This window comes from Sciurus vulgaris (genome assembly GCF_902686455.1).
Source record: "Sciurus vulgaris genome assembly, chromosome: 9".
Taxonomy (NCBI): domain Eukaryota; kingdom Metazoa; phylum Chordata; class Mammalia; order Rodentia; family Sciuridae; genus Sciurus; species Sciurus vulgaris.
The window spans coordinates 89,616,221-89,633,412 of record NC_136469.1 but is presented as its reverse complement, the minus strand read 5'-3'; the positions used below and the strand labels follow the sequence as shown (position 1 = coordinate 89,633,412).

Here is a 17,192-nt window from a genome sequence, read left to right as displayed (position 1 = left end):
TATTTTGAAGCTCAACATTCTCAAGTGCATGACTTTTTAAAATTATAATGAACTGCAACAAATTCAATGCAAGAATTAGAAGAGATAATGCATATTAAACCCTTATCACAGTGTCTAGTGCAAAAGAAAAGATCAATAAATGCTAAGTACTATTATTGTTAGGATTTCCATGAATTTGGGCCAAATACTCATAACTTGAAACAAAATGCATAATTTCAACATTGTGATATTCAATTCCTGGCAATTAACAGAGATTAAGAATCCACTTTGAGACTTTCATTACATTCTTTTACAGAGAGGTAATCTTAGGGGAAGCTGGTCTTTTTACTCAGGTGTGACAATTTGAGACCTGAGTGGATATAAGCTCATTACAATAACTTTCATTAAAGAATTTAAACCAAAGTAGAAAATAACTTCGAATTACAATTTGGAAGGAAATTTTCACAATCGGTTCCATTTATCATTCTGCAGCTACAATGACTTGCACAGAAATGAGCTACTCCATCATGTGAGTACTTTTACTTCTTACCTGGTCTGTTGAATGTGAGTGTTCATGTCTGTGTCATGAATAAGAATGTGGTGTTTTAGTAAAAACAAACTTAAATAGTCATTCTAACTCTGAAGAGTATAATTCAAGTGGAAACACGATACTGTATATCAAAATTGGAGGTAAGAACATCTGTACAAATCTTCACTGCATCCCCATGATCAAATTAAGAAAGATTAGTATCATGTCTTAAGATGGAAGAATAGTGTGCTATTATTACCGGCATTACCTTACAGACAAAACACAGTGGAGTATTTGATTCTTAGACTTTAGCCTAGGGAAAGTGAACCGGCCAATAACTCACACATATAAAAGAGTAGCATTGTATCCATGTGAATTATAAATTGAAAGTTCAGAATGGATAGGCAACTAAAAAAGGAAGGGATGGGAAAAGAAAATAAACATCCAATATGACCCAAGAATATTTCACGTATATTCTGCTCTTATATTAACCAAGATGCTGTATACAATCAGATATCTGTTCATTTACTACATGTATGAGGACATGAAGGAGTTTTTTAGGAAATCGACAGCCTCACTGCTTCAAAAAATTTCCATTTGTTCTTCACTTATCTTCATTTTTAATGAGATTCAGTTTTAGTGCTAAACTGCAGACTATTTGTGTCTTCATAGGACACAGCAGGCTTCTACATAATCATCGTAGCTATGCTTGTTTTCTCTGAAGGACAGAAGAATTAGTTTTCCTTCATAACCAGGAGATAAACATCTGTTTTGTAAGTGGGGGGCAACTGGTTAACATACCCAAAGAAGTGATGCCTTTTGCTAATACAAATTGAATTTTAAGCTACAGTGGGCTCACTGGCTTTTGATTCCATTCATTCACTTTAGCATCTCACAACTTGTGTTTACACACTTACCCATGCATGTTTGTTTTGTTTCATATAGATCAATTATACATTATTTTAGAACAAAGGTTTGTAGAAAAGAAGCCAATGTGCATCAATAGGTATCACAACATAGGAACCTCAAATTTTCTCTTTCTAACGTTTATGTAAAACATTGTTTTGCACATTGCACTTTTTCATTTTAAAACCGTTTTTAATGCTATTCAGTATTTTCATTCACCAGCTAGTAAACATCACTAGGCCTTACAGGGTCTGATTAACAGACAACATTGCAGTCTCTTCAGTGTCCAGTTCTTTGAATCTTGGTTTTATTGTCATTAAAATGAGTGAAAGCACAAAATCAAGTATGGATGTTAACAATGAAAAGCTAAAGCCTCAAAACTGAATAACAATCAGAGAAATACAACTTAGCAAAAGTGGGAAACTTTCTGCTTAAGTCTGTGATTACCCGGTTTATTATGAAATCAAAGTAAAACAGTAAATATGTAGCAGTAAGAATGTCCAAAGAATGAGCTATAATTATGGAGTGTGAAATAAGCATAGCTGGCTGGAAAGATAATCAGTTTACAATAAACATGATTAAAGCCCAATGCTTGGCTTCAAATCATTTGAGTGTGGACAAGTTCAGAAATGTGTTATATATGAAAAGAGAAAACTAGCAAGCAACCTTCATGTAACAGGAAAGTAGAAAACATGGCAACAAAGTTACCATTAGAGAGATTAATTGCATAGATATCATTCTTATACAGACCATACTTAAATCTCTAACCCACTACATTTCCTCTGATCTCACCCCATGTAACCAACTGTTTATTGGACTTCACCATATCTTCCCAAAAGTATCACATACACAACATTTATTTACATTTTCTTTTCCTTTTGTTGCTGTTAAGCTAGGGATTGAACCTAGGTCCTCACATAGACTAGGTAAGCACTCCACCACCAGGCTCAATTCCCAGTTTTCTATTTATTTTGAGACAGTCTCAGGGTTTTGCTAAATTGCCCAGACTGGCCTTGAACATGCAATCCTCCTACCTCAGCCTCCCCAGTTACTGGGATTATAGACATGCGCCACTGTGCCCAGCAACATGTACAAAATTAAATGTGTTATTTCCACTCTTGAATTTCCTCTCTCCTATACTCACTTCTTGAGTGATTCACATCATTTATCACTTACTGAAGTAAAAAATATTGAATCCATTTTAATTTCTTCTTCATCCCTTTTAATAATCCTCATTAATTAGTCATTGGTTTTAATTCATTAGACTTGAAAAAATAGCTAACACTAGTTGAATGGTTAGTATCTCTCAGATACTCTTCTAAAATTCCATGATAGATCAACTAATTAAGGTCTTTCAGAATTCTGTTAGAAATAAAATAAATGAAGTGTGAATGAAAGACTGAATGTTCTGTGGCCACACAGTGGTAAGACACAATTGTGTACCAAGAGCCTGCCTTCCTCCATTTATGTATGATCTGTCAAAATGTAAAGTGCATTCTACTGTCATGTACAACTAATCGGAACAAAGAAAATTTAAAAAGATTTTAAAAAGAGCCTGCCTTCCTAATTCTGTGACTATGCAGTCTCATGCAATGTTATTTTTCTCCATTTATGAGCTACTTTCTTAATACATGCCTTTCACTGCCTCTTTCCTGGGGAGATGCTATAATCTAGTCTCAAGGTCTCTATCTCCATATCTGTACAGGTTTTTTAAAATACAAAATGTAAATCTAGTCACAATCAAATTTTAAACAGTTCCCAATCACTTTTTAGCACAAACTGAAGTACTGAGCATAATATAGAAGAGACTTTGAAAATATTCATTGAATTCATTCAATTCATTCCATTTTTTTTTTTTTTTCAATATTGGAGATTGAACCCAGGGGTATTTTATCACTTAGCTACATCCCCAACCCTTTTTATTTTTCATTTGGAGACAGGGTCTCACTATGTCACCCAGGTTGGCCTTAAATTTGTGATCCCCTGGCTCAGCTTCTTGAGGAGCTGGGATTACAGGTGTGCACCACTATGCCTGATGAGTTCATTCTTTCTTTAGCTGACCTCATCAGCATTTTTTTTACGTCTCCCCACCTCACATTTTGACCTGTAGAAATAGTCTATTATAAGTATTGCCCAATGCTATTTCAAGTCTCCAGCATAGGGCAGTTTCCTTTCCCATACTTACTTTGTAGGAAAACTAATATTTATGGTCTAAAATTTTATTTATGCATTACCTCAACTATTAAATTTTTCAGAATTTTATTCTCTCCCTATCATGTATTCTCTCCTTCCTTAACACTTTTTTTGTGTGTGTATCATGTACATATTATCTATGTAATTGATGTTGCAAATATTTCTTTGTGTGTGCTGTGCATGGTAGGGGTGGATCGAACCCAGAGGTACTCTACCACTCAGCTACACTCCCAGCCCTTATTATTTTTTATTTTGAGACAGGGTCTTGCTAAGTTGCTGAGGCTGGCCTTGAATTTGTGATCCACTGCCTCAACCTGTGAGCCTTGCCATTACAATGTCTTTTATCTTCTTTCTTTATATCAAGTGATATTAATAGTACATCAATATGATCAAGCAATCATATAGGGACTTAAAGAAGAGTTGACTTGAATCTCTACTTGTTCACATTCGGATATTAAAACAAAAAATTTTTACATACCTAAAGCATTACTATAGTAGGAATCCCATGGTTTCCAAAGAGTTTCAAATATGTAGTCCTGTAGAAGATAGGAGATGAAATTCCTTACTCTGTCAGCAAAAGACATCTTGTCAGTGAGTTCTGATAAAATAGCAGGAACATAGGAAGGAGGGTATGGGACTTTTCCACAGTGCTTTTCCACTGTTGATGCTGGAGAAAACCTCAAGGAATAAATAAATGGAATTCCCAGTTTTAAAGCAACTATATCACCACAAGGAAATACTGGATCTGACACCAGGACTTCAAACTTGCCTTTCTTCAGCTTTTCCATCAGCTTTTCGTTTTTAAGAACACCATCACAAATCTCTCTGGATACCCTGTGGAAGTCATCTATGACTTTTGCCATCTCCTGATAGAATCTCCAAAGGGTTGAAGGAGATGGTCTATGTTCCAGCCATGTCAAAACAAAATTCTTGATCACTCCTTCTACTCTTTCTTTGCTGAAGGGTACTTTATATACTTCAAATGTCAGAGATGGGCTAACTGACGGCGTGATGAAAAGTGCACCAGAAGCAACGAGGACAGTCACATTATGCTGTTTTGTAATTAGCTCATCTATAATTATCTTAACATTCAGCCAATGACTTCCTTCGACTGGCCAGATCAGAACGTTCCCACCAAGTGTGGTTCCTAGGAGACTTATTTGAAGAGACAACAACAGAATGCTGATGAACATGATGTGGCTTGATGAGGAAGACTTCTCGGGATATGAGAAATGGATTTGTCTGCTTTTCAAGCAAAAGGGAAAGACAGAATTATTTCTCAGTATTGATCTAAACAATTGATACCCATAAGAACATTCTCTTTGCTAAATGATATTAGACAAATTAGCTCCACATTTTATGGAAATTATAGGTTTAGGATCAATGTGTCTTACCTTTCAAATGGTTGCTATGACTTGCGTTACAATTCCTTTTCTCTGATCCTTTTCTTGAACTTGATTCTTTGACCCTTCTTTTGTACCTTATAATTGTTAAATTTTTCCCATTAAAGTGATTGAAGTTCTTGTGTATCTCAACTCTATACTTAAGCTTAGATACTGTTATCTCAAATAGGTCCAAAATTCACTAAGACTTGTATGGGTACTAATGTTGTATGTTGTTTTTTATATTTAATAATATCATTTCATTAGCAATAATTAAACATTATTATAATAGTATTCACAAAATTATTGTGAAGAATATTTGTAAAAGTGTGAAGTACATATAGTAAGTGTAATATTTATTACCACTCTAATAAGATGTTTAAGAAATTATTTGTTAATCACTTTGAAACATAATTAAATGAATAAAATATGTACAAGTAATATATGCAAGAAATTATGGAACATGGTACTCATAATGCAGTCTACTTGAAGAGAATTGATGATTCAAGCACACTTTACCAAAAGTGTTCCTCAAAAGCTAACTAGCCTGCTAGGCGCAGTTATGCATGTCTATAATCTCAGCTACCCAGGAGGATGAGGCCAACCTAGGCAAATAAGCAAGGCCCTCTCTCAAAGTAAAAAGTAAAAACAGGAGTAGGAATGTGATACAGTGGTATAGAGAATCCTTGGGTTTCATCTCAGGTACCACGGGGGCAGGGGGGATGGAAAGCTGGTCTAGGTGAATAACAACTATCTTATATCTATACACCTATACTCAGCCTTTAATGATTGACAGTATTTATTAAGCCCATGCTATGTGACAGACACTGTACAAAGAGTTTTACATATGTTAATCTCATCTATTTCTTATTTTGAAAAGAATCAATTTGGTGTGTGCTATAATTATTCCCATATCAAAGAAGGAGGAAAAGCTGCTCAAAGAGGTTGAGTAACTTGAAAAGTTCATACAACTTAAGAAAAGAATTAGACTAGTGGTAGCAACCTTAAGGATCTCTGGTTCTGAGAACCTATCATGTTAACATCAGAATATAATCACATCCTCTCATCAAGTATAAGGAATCTATATGAACTACAGACTGCCTGAAACATGCTGACAAATGTACAATTTTGTAATACAATGAACAGTATAGGACCATGTCATCCAAGTAGAATTATCTCTATGAAAATTGTGCATGTGCATGCCTGTGTTTGTGAATAAACAGAGAGAGTAAGCTATTAGCTTTGGCAAAGTACTGTTTAAAGTTTAGCAGAGTGATCATACAATGCCTATAGATGGATTTCAACTCAAAGTTCCCTGCAAAAGGTTTTATGGTGTGCCTGCTGTTGTCTATGTCACTATGGAGCCAGGTTACATGGCTGAAGACTTTTAAATAGTGTTCATCATCCACTAGAATGAACAATTGGTTGGGATTCACTGTTACTGTTTTATTCATTTCACTTACTAGGAGGAAATCAATTCCAGATTTCAATTAAAATATAGTATAGTATTCAATTCCTGTTTGTTTATTAATTACTTACTAGGCACAACATTCCTTACAAGGTGGAAGATAAATATAAGGGACTTTCTCACATTTATTCTATGGTCTATCAATTCAAGATAAGAGAAGCACATATAAAACCTTAACAAAAATCAGCATAGTATATTTTAGTCAACATGTTATGAAAATAATTTGTATTTTAGAATCAATTAGGCTAAAGAATCCTAGCTTAATATTATTCTTCATAATACTTGTGAAACTTAGTGTTCTCATCTATAAGACAGAAATTAAAAAAAAAACAATTTAAGAGAATGCCATAAGTAACAATATATTAAAAATGAATTACATGATACATTTCAATATATAAAAATTAGTAACTATACAATAAATATCATAAATTGCTATGTAAAATAATGCATACACCATATAATTATGTATGTGGTAAAGAAAATTATATTTATTAAGTAACAAGTATAGTGACTGGAATAAAAAGATGTTTAACATGTATTATCTTCCTCAGTAATTCCTTCTCCTTGTTCTACCTAGAGAAAGTGACAAGTGTCTTCAGATGAAATGATACAGGTAAAATGGTAGAGTGATATAGGATAGGGATTGCTGCCAGTATTTTGTAGGGAAATCAGGAAGGGCAGAGGATAGGAACATCATGAGTGAGGTGAGTTTGATAATTATTTTGAAGTATGGAGCAACTGTTTGTGTGTAATGAGCAGTGTTCCCAAGAGCAAACAGTATCATGCTGTAATGAAACTTTGATATTTGTTTGAACATCTCAGAAACATGACCAAGATTAAGAAATTTCTCAAACTATGATTGTTACACTTCTCATTGACTTGTGCTCTTGAATTAAATAGAAAACTGAACATTAAATATTGAAATATTGAAAAATATTCAAAGAAGCTATAAAAAGATTTGTCACAAGTGAGGGTATGAACTTGTGATCATGGAAAACTGCTCTGCTCTTTCCAGAAAAATTTTGAAAGAGGCTATGATTAAAAATGTGACTACTGTGTTTATGAAATCTGATGAGTTCAGGAAGGAACTTCAAATATTTGAGAGAAAGCTAGAATATTCAATTATTTTTATCATAGACAACGACAGTAAAAAATGTGCTTTGCCTAATTGAGTACAAAGGGAGCAAGAACGGTATTTACATAGCTAAGAAGGGTTATTGTTTTTATAACAGAATTTTCTTTAGAAAAACTTTGCTTCCTTTCCCTTTATTAAATGAACAAATTTGTCTTTGTTTAAAACTTATTTCATGTATATTTAAAGTACATGAATTATAAAATAACATGAATATTAAAAATACATTACACAATATTAAGAAAATGAAGTACCCTAAAGGGATGACATCTTTCATTCCCTTCTACATGTATCTTCATAAAGACCATGGTGGTCAGTTCTGAGACTCATCCTTCCTTTATCATATATCAGCATAAATCTTTCTTGTTAATTAACTGTCTGTTTCCTAATGAAGGAACAAATTAACTCTCCAGTAGAAGGAATTAGGGGTATAAGATGAATGTTTAAAGAGAACATTGAATTCACACTTGAACAAGACTCTCAGTTTACTGCTCTATGATGCATTTCCCCCGAAATCTAAAAATTAATTTTGAAATGTAAAACCTCGGTAGAAAAACCCTTCAAATTATTTCAGAATAGAACTGAAAGGTTTTTCAAGTGGAAGCAATGAAATAAACCAATCATTAACCCCAAACCTTGTAATGATTGGTATTTGTTTTAGAAGAAAAGATAAAACAAGTCCAAATGTACATATTGATTTGCATGAGGTTTCTAAATTTCTTACCTGAAGTTTGCAGCAGGAACTTTAGTAGTACTAATTGATCATTAGGAAGAAGTTCAACTTAAATAAGTCTTAGTGGGTTAAGATTGATATGATGAGGAATGTGGTCTTCAATGAAGAAAAGATTAAATAGATTTGTTTACAACTAGCAATCCTCACAATTACAATACTAAGTTTGCTAATCTTTTGTTAAAGGTGTATCCTTCTCTTGGTTCCCTGGCAACTACTTGCATTGAATATTGACTTTAGTATCTATTATGGATACATCTGAAACAATGACTGACAATGACTAGTAAAATTGGTATTATTATTAAGAAATATATGCCATTAATATCTTTCAAATTCAGGCAATATAAAATTATTATTTTTGTTCTTAACTATAAAACCATTTTTAATGAAATGTGTTTATTCCAGCATTTAGCTGAACTCTATAATGATAAGAGTGATTTTGTTGATCTCTGTCTTATTTAAAAAGGTTTATTTTATTTTATTTTATTTGGTACCAGGGATTGAACTAAGGGGCACTTAACCACTGAGTCACATCCCCAACCCTTTTTTATATTTCATGTAGAGACAGGATCTCTCTGAGTTGCTTAGGGCCTTTATAAGCTGCTGAGGCTGGCTTTGAACTCACCATCCTCCTGCCTCAGCCTCCCGAGCCTCTTGATAACAGGCATGTGCTTCTGTGCCCAGCTTAAAAGGTAATATTTTAGATCATTAAATAATAATGTTTTAAAATTGCACATTTTCATTTCACAACATCCTTGGGAAAGAATTTGCCATATTTTTGTAAAATGTTTTATTTATTTTTTGGTACTAGGAATTAAACCCAGGGGCACTTAACCACCAAGTCACATCCCCAGTACTCCCCCGCTCTTGAGTTTTTAAATTTTGAGAGAAGGTCTTGCTAAGTTGCTGGGGTTGGTCTCAAATGGGCATTCCTCCTGCCTCAGCCTCCCAGTTGTGGGATTACAGGCATGTGCCATCATACCAGGTTTGTGCAAAAGTTTTAATGTAAAATAGAATAAATGAAGTTAGTATGTCTTTTGGCATAGTGTCCCAAACATGTCATCTGTAATTACAATTAAGTTCTGGGGTAGAACATCATCATTTATTTAGTTGACAAATGTGACAATAAATTTCATACAGATTCTAAATATGAAACAGTTCCCATAAAAACACTCTTTGCCTGATGATACTGGAGAGGACAACAAGGATTCACCACAGAGCTCTTCAAGTCTGCTTGGATTGTACAAACCTAACTACAAATATTCTTGCAGATTCATGGAGTACAAGTTCAAACTAGACAAAAGAATCTCTATGCATGCTGTATAAAATGATCTTCATCATTCAATTGCTGGTATGATTTAATTATCAGTTAAAAGAATAAAATCATCAAGAAAATATTTCAACACAAGATGTCAGATGAAAACTTCTGAGTTTTTGGACAGTTTGTAATAAATTTTTTGTCTTCAGATCTGGAAGACAGCATGAGTGATAATTTTTTGATACCTATATTTTTCACTAAAAATCTGTTAGATCATTCTTTATTGTCTTTTTATGATCTTTGCCACAAAAGATAGCAATGAAGTCAACAATATTTTTCCTGCCAAAATGCCAGTGTATGTGAGAGTATATGTGCGTACTTAATTTATATTTGTTTTAGTCAGCTTTTTTGCTGCTGTGACTAAATGATCTGACCATCACAATTATAAAGGAGGAAAGGTTTATTTGAGGGCTCACAGCTTCAGAGATCTTAGTCCATAGAATGCAGCTCCATTCTTTGGGGCTCCAGGTGAGGCAGAACATCATGGCAGAAGAGCATGGCAGAGGGAAGCAGCTTGCATCATCAGGAAGCAGAGAGACTCCACTCTCCAAATACCAAATATATACTCCATAGCCATGCCCCAATTCCCACCTCCTTCAGTCATACCCTGACACTTCAATTAATCCCATCAGGGATTAATTCACTGATTGGGTTAAGACTCTTACAACCCAATCATTTCTCCTCTGAATCTTCCTGCATTGTGAACTTTTACATGTGAACTTTTAGGGGACACCTCACATCCAAACCATAACATTATTCTTGTAGATCATTTTATCGTAATGTGTCTGGGTAATAAACTTATTTAGTAATATGTATTCTTTTTAACCCAAGAGATTTTCTTTGGTAACTTTGATTTTTAAAATAGTTTGGGGCTAGAAATGTAACTCAGTGATAGAATGCTTATGTATGTTAGGCTCTGAGTTAAATCTCAGCACCATTGGGGGGGGGGAATCAAAGCTGGGGGTGAGGGGGAAGAACCAAATCTCAATTCAAATATATTAACTATAATGTAGAAGATCGTTTCTTTTTTTCCTCATCCAGGAGTTTTACTTGCTATAAGTAGTTAAATGTCTATCTGGGCAGAATGACTCAAGACATTAATTTTGAAAATATTGAGTAGTGTGATGTCCAATTTGACAAAAGGGAATCCAAATAAGGAAAACATATAATGAAAGTTGGCACAGTAGACCTAAAGACTCTCCATGATTCTAATAACTTTTTAGTTGGCAAAAAGTACTGTTTCTCCTACTCACACTCTCTCACAGACTTGTAGGCAAAGTCACCTAATTAACTCTGTCGAGCAAGAAAATTGCTGAAGCTGGTGGGGTTTTCCATGGAAATGATCGATTTGACCCCGTCCAATGACACAGCAATATTTATTGCTTATCATGAAGAGGTTGAAGTATCTCCAATATTGACATTTACAAATAAGCTGATTTTCAGGGCAGCAATATTTATCATGTGTAGCAATATTGCTTATCAGTATTTAAAAAGCCCTTGACAAACTCTTATCAAATCTAGTCTTATCATTTTGAGTTATGTTTTAACATGTGTATAATTATCACTGTGAAAATTTCATTCCAAAATTTAGTAGCTTAAAACAATCATTTTACCTGCCACCAATTTTGTGGGTCAACAATGCGTGTGCTCATGTGCACACACACACACACACACACACACACACACACACACACACACACACACACACTCACACACTCACACACCCTGTTAGTTCTGTTTCTCTAGAAAATTCTAATTAGTCCAGTGAGGTGGCTTGGTAGGCTGAAGTAGGAGGATTGCAAGTTCAAAGTCAAGCCTCAGCTACTTAGCAAGGCCCTGAAAATTTAGCGAGACTCTGTCTCAAAATAAAACAATAAAATAAAATAAACAGTCTGGGGATGTGGGTTAAGGGCCCCCTGGGTTCAATTCCTAGTACCAAGAAAAGGAAAAAAAAAAAAAAAAGAGAGAGAGAAAAGAAAAAAAGAACGAGGAAAAAACAAAAATATTCTGACCAATTAACTCAGATTATCTAAGAAGGTCCTACTTAAGTCATTGATGGCATCTGCTGCTCACTCTCTTGGAACAGTGTTCTGAGCCTGTTGTGTGAAGATCATTCACTCAGCTTGACCTTGGCACTCATCTAAGAGAGTGAAGCAATATCGGCAAAGCTTCCTAAGGACTGTGCTTTGAAGACACTTTTAACTTCTGTAGAGTTCTATTAGGTCAAATAAGTTCACTAGCCAAGTCTAGAGTGAGAGCAGGACAAGTTGTGACAGCCGTACTGCAAACATTCTACTGCCCAATGTACTCTCAAGGAGCTCCTCAGATTAACAGCTTCGGGAACAATCCTTTTCTCCTGTGAACAATTTAATATACTTTACTTTTTTTCAATATGAATTTTCATTGCATTTCATTTTACTTTCAGTTTTCTGTGCTTTAACATTGATGGAGCACTTACATGTGCTATTCTAAGTACTGTCTGTAAATTAAATGATTTAATTCTTACCATGACCTTTTCAATTAGTTAATATTATTATTTATGTTTTCCACAAAAACAATCTAAGACATAGGAAGTTTATGTAACCTGCCCATGTCATTAAAAGCCTTAGTGATTCAGTCAGGAGTCAGATGTAGGCTTTCTGACTACAAAGTCTACATGTTTAATCATAATGTGATTAAAATATAAAATTTTAAAAATTCATCTTATTTATTATTTCCTAGGAATTTTGAATGCAACAATAACTAAAGTTCTCACTGCCCAAATGCAATATCTATCTAGATTCTATGGCTGGTAAATAACTGAAAATTGCCTTTGTCCTTTTTCCCCTTGATGCTAGCAAATTCCTTTCACTCATCTTTGCTATACAAAAACCAACCAAACAAACAAAAATTAAAAACCCCAAAATAAAACAAAACAAAACCTTAAGTCAACTATTAATAATATATTCCAAAACTATTGTTAAAAATAAATTAAAATTAAGTAGTATTAACAGGAAAACCATTAATAAAATTTGTATGTTAATAGGGCTAAAAATAAATTTATATAATTAATTCCATGGAAAAAAGGCAGTTGATAAAATCCAACATTCAATTCTGTATTAACAAAGAATGCATTCAGTTAAGAGAGAAATTAATTTTCTTAAAATGACTTAATAAACCAATTTTACAAGGAAATTTTAGAGTCATTTCTATTAAATTTAAAAATAAGACAAGAATGCCATTATCTTCACTGCTACTGTAAGCATGGTTTTGGAAATACAAACAATAAAATTAGACAAAGAGGGTAACTAGTCTTATAAAAATTGGAAAGGAAGACATGATTTATGTTTTATTTTAGTTCATTTGAATATATATTTGGAAAACTATTACAAAGTACAAATGAATGCATATAGGAAATTGAAAGGTATAAAATTTAAATTCAGATATGAGCAGAACTTTACACAAATAGTGAATAGTAGACATTCTACAAGAAAGTTAAGTTGTTCATAATACCAACAAAAAAGATAAAAGTACTAGTTATTCATTTAACAAGATATATGCAAAACCTATATGAGAAATCATTGAAAACACCCAGAAACACAGAAAAGTGGTCACTTTATATTAAATTAAATGAGTGTTTTTCTTTCCATCCTTTTCAAATTGTTTCTCCCTGCTTTGTCATTTTCAGACTCTTACTCTGAGTACTCATGCACTCAATATTGAGAAACTAGAGATGATTACCTATTTAATATAATTTACCAGTACTGCCTAAAAGTAGAGAAGTAATATAATGAAACATGGTAGAGAAAAATATAAAACTCAGGGTAATATTTGTAGTTTTTCCTCTTTCAGCTCTACAGAGGAAATTCCTGTGTTCATGAAAGTAGCATTTCTGGATTCCTTTCTCCTTATGCAAGGCCTTAGACTTTGGAAATTCCTACAAAATTCCAAATGAGACAAAAACTAAAACTTAGCAGAATATTCTTAAATTAATTAATCTACCTTCTCAAGGGAAAAATTACAAACATATTTTTCCTTTTGTTCTCAGGAGATTTTAATTGATTTTATGACTAAGAAAGAAAACTTTCCTTTCCATATCTTCTTTAGAAACAACTACGCAGACAGCAAACCAGGTGGTAATAAAGGGAAACTTGGTATTGAGGCTATCTTTATATTTTGCTTCAAAGTATTTCCTTGGCATTTTTAATTAATTAATTTATTTATTTATTTATTTTTGTGGTACTGGGGATTGAATGCAGGGACACTCTACCACTGAGCCACACCACTGGCCATTTTTATTTTATTTTTAGACAAGTTCTCTTTACATTGTCCAGGCTAGCCTCCAACCTGTAATCCTCCTGTCCCAGCCTCCCCAACCACCACCATATCCAGTGAGGTACATGATTCTATCTATATTTTACATGATTTTATAAGAATATGGTACAAAGCATTCAAAGGTATCAAAAGTATCAATAAGACAATATTATGAGTTCCCAATAGCACACACCTGTATCAATTTACATTTAAAATATAAATACCCTGTTAGAATAATTTAATAGTTCCTCAAAACATAAGGTCCCAACAGATCTGCTCTAGTCTCTGTGATATCAATATCAACTTAAGTTCAGAAATGAAACAAACTCCCATGTTGCTGAAAGACAGAAACATAAAGTGAATGGTGGTGTGAAAAATATATAGAATAAAAAGATAAGAACATAGCACTGGGATGAAATGGGATCTTAATAAGTAGATATTAAAATTTGATAAAATACATCTGGAGATACATTCTATTACTAAAATAATGCCACTTTTTTGTGCAATAAATGTATGCTTGAATTTTTTCCAACAATATTCACAGATATGACAACTTACTGATCTTGGGAAAGTGACAGAACTGGATAAAATTATTTTTCCTAGCTTGATGGCCTCCATCCACGTGGAAAGGGGATCATCTAGCATCTGTTTCCTGGGTGGTTCTCATGATATAGATACTGCTGCCAAGTATGAAAGGAAAAATATCACAAGATAATCTTTTATTTTCTTCTCACTTTAAAGTCACATAGTAGAATTTTTATAAGAAAGGACAGAAGAGATAAGTTTTTCAAAACTTTTTAATAAATACACACTTTCTAATGATGCATTTTGTCTTTATGTCTCTCAAAACTATGACATTTAAATCTTACATAATAATATTAAATGCTATTTCAAAACTGTTCATCTGTTCTCTATCAAAGCATTTGATTAAAATTAATGATTATTAAACTTGAAATAAAAGCCAATCTGTAATCATAGTTTCAGTCAGGAAAAACAATTTTAATAGGGCAACTCAACTTTATAGGCAATATGATCAGATAAAGCACTGTAATCTTCTAGAGTAGAGTTTAGTTACTGTTTAACATTATTTTAAGCAATTTGTTAATGACGTCAATATGTTGCTAATTAAGCCTGGTTAAGCTTTTAATGTATTTATATAATTATTATAACTTATAAATAGTACCAACCCAAACTTAAAAGGCCTTACTTGCTAAATATCAAGAAAACTTGATATTTTCTATAAAATATGTTTCTAGTATTCATATTGGTTTTGTATATCTATGTATACATGTACACTCAAACTACTGGTATAGTTTGTTTTATAATATATATCTATGCATGTTATATATTTGTGTCAAAAACAAGTTATCTAATACACGCAAGTACACCTAGAATAACTTTATTTTTACTCCATTAACAATATTATGAAAACACTAATGATTTGAATTCGTCTTATCTAGTAAGCACTACCAGGCACCATCCAGGTGAGGGTAGCACATTTTAAAACCAGATAAACTACTTAAAGAAAAAGAAGGCTCAGTGAGATCTAGCCTTACCTAACACCTAAACATTCAGAGTCATCAAAAGATGCACGTTGCATATTATGGTTTTTCAATTGCTTTTACACACAGTTTCTTCTTCAGTCATTACAAAAGTTAGGTCATGTTAACATTACACACAGATGAAGAAAGTAAGATCACAAAAATCACAGAAGTTCTGATTTTTCCTGGCAATTGAAAGCTGGACTTATACTCCATTTTCACCAATTACATATTTCTCAGTTTTCTAAATGTTTTTAACTTTTAAATTTTTTTTAGTTATACTCAGTTTTCGACATTTTGACTATCCAACAATAGATGACAAAAGTATGGACAAAACTTCTGTAGGTTTTTTTTCACAACATTGTTATTACTTAGCGGTATTACCTATGTAGAGAGCAATTACCTATACAAAATACAATTTCCAGGGGAAAATGAATATTATTCAAAAGAAAGAAGAAGAAGAAAGAAAGAAAAAGTCTGTGAATCACAAGATGTCATTAGTTTTTAATTTCTGTTGGACAGAAAGCTAAGATTCCTAATGAAGGTACTTTTCTATTCTTTAGTCTCCTTAATAAACTCTTGCATATCCCAGTCAGATGATATAAAGGTCAATTTTCTGCTTCATTTTTCTAAACTCATTGGGATGAATAGGCCTGTGACTTTCCAGAAAACTGTGGAGTCTTCTGCTCCTGAGAATTTTTACCACATTAGCAAAAATAGGATCAGTTAAGTAAACATTCCTTCTATTAGGGGCGTCAATTATAGAAGCCTTTTCAGGTTATGCAAAAATTAGGATAATTACTGCCAAAAATTAGTTTAATGAAAAGAGACCTTAAAATACTTCAATGTATAGGTGTACCCTTCCCCCTGCTCCCTTGCCAGCATTTATTGTTATGTGTATGCTTGATGATTGATGGTCATTTTAACTGAAGGGAGATGAAATCTCAGCATAGTTTTCACTTTTATTTCACTGATTGCTGTAGACATTAAACATTTTTTCATATATTTGTTAACTTTTTGTATTTCTCCTTTTGATAAATGTCTGTTTATTTGATTTGCCCATTTATTGAACAGAATTTTTGGGGTGTTAACTTTTGTTTTGGTCTTTTATTTTTTTAGAACTTTATTCTGGATAATAATTTTCTGTGTTCTTTTAATATTAGCAGTTGATGAAAAAAGTAATCATAATTAAAATCTAATTATGTTTTTCTAAATGAATAAAGTATAATAACATTTCAACTATAATAGGAAATATTATTTATGTATTATAATTAACTCTGATAGTTGTCAAAAAATTGTCATTAGAGTTTTAAGATTCTTCCTATTGAATAGTCACTCCTTCTTGTACATGTACAACCTTGTGAGTGCTTCAACCACAAAAGTATATCATAAATGAAAATTTAACTTCTGATGTCATGTCATAAAATGCTATGCAACTATCGATTTGTTTGCCAGAACACTAAGTTACAGTCCTGAGCTTTTCTATGTAAGAGGTCAGGATGCCTCCCTGCCTTCCACACATGAAGAAGCCCAAGCCACAGGAAATGGTAACCCCTATTCTCCTTTGAAGAGAATGGTCTTCCAGTCATCACAAACCAGTTTTCAAACACAAGATGGAGAAAGCCTCCAGAATACTTCAAAACCCACTTGAGTCTTCCCAGTTTAGTCTCCCAATATCATGAAGCAGAAACAGTTCATTTTTCTTTACCTTGTCTTGATTC

At 33.1% G+C, this 17,192-nt stretch overlaps 1 protein-coding gene across 1 annotated transcript in view; it reads right to left on the bottom strand.

Moving 5' to 3' along the window:
* LOC306669127 (UDP-glucuronosyltransferase 2A1) overlaps nucleotides 1–4,800 on the bottom strand; it is a gene marked incomplete at its 5' end in the record, with an annotated part of 42,032 nt that extends 37,232 nt beyond the window's left edge. The window contains one exon of the mRNA XM_079153007.1: nucleotides 4,086–4,800. Within this exon, the coding sequence (XP_079009133.1) occupies nucleotides 4,086–4,800 (715 nt within the window). The remainder of the gene's footprint in view (nucleotides 1–4,085) is intronic.
* Nucleotides 4,801–17,192: the final 12,392 nt, after the last annotated feature.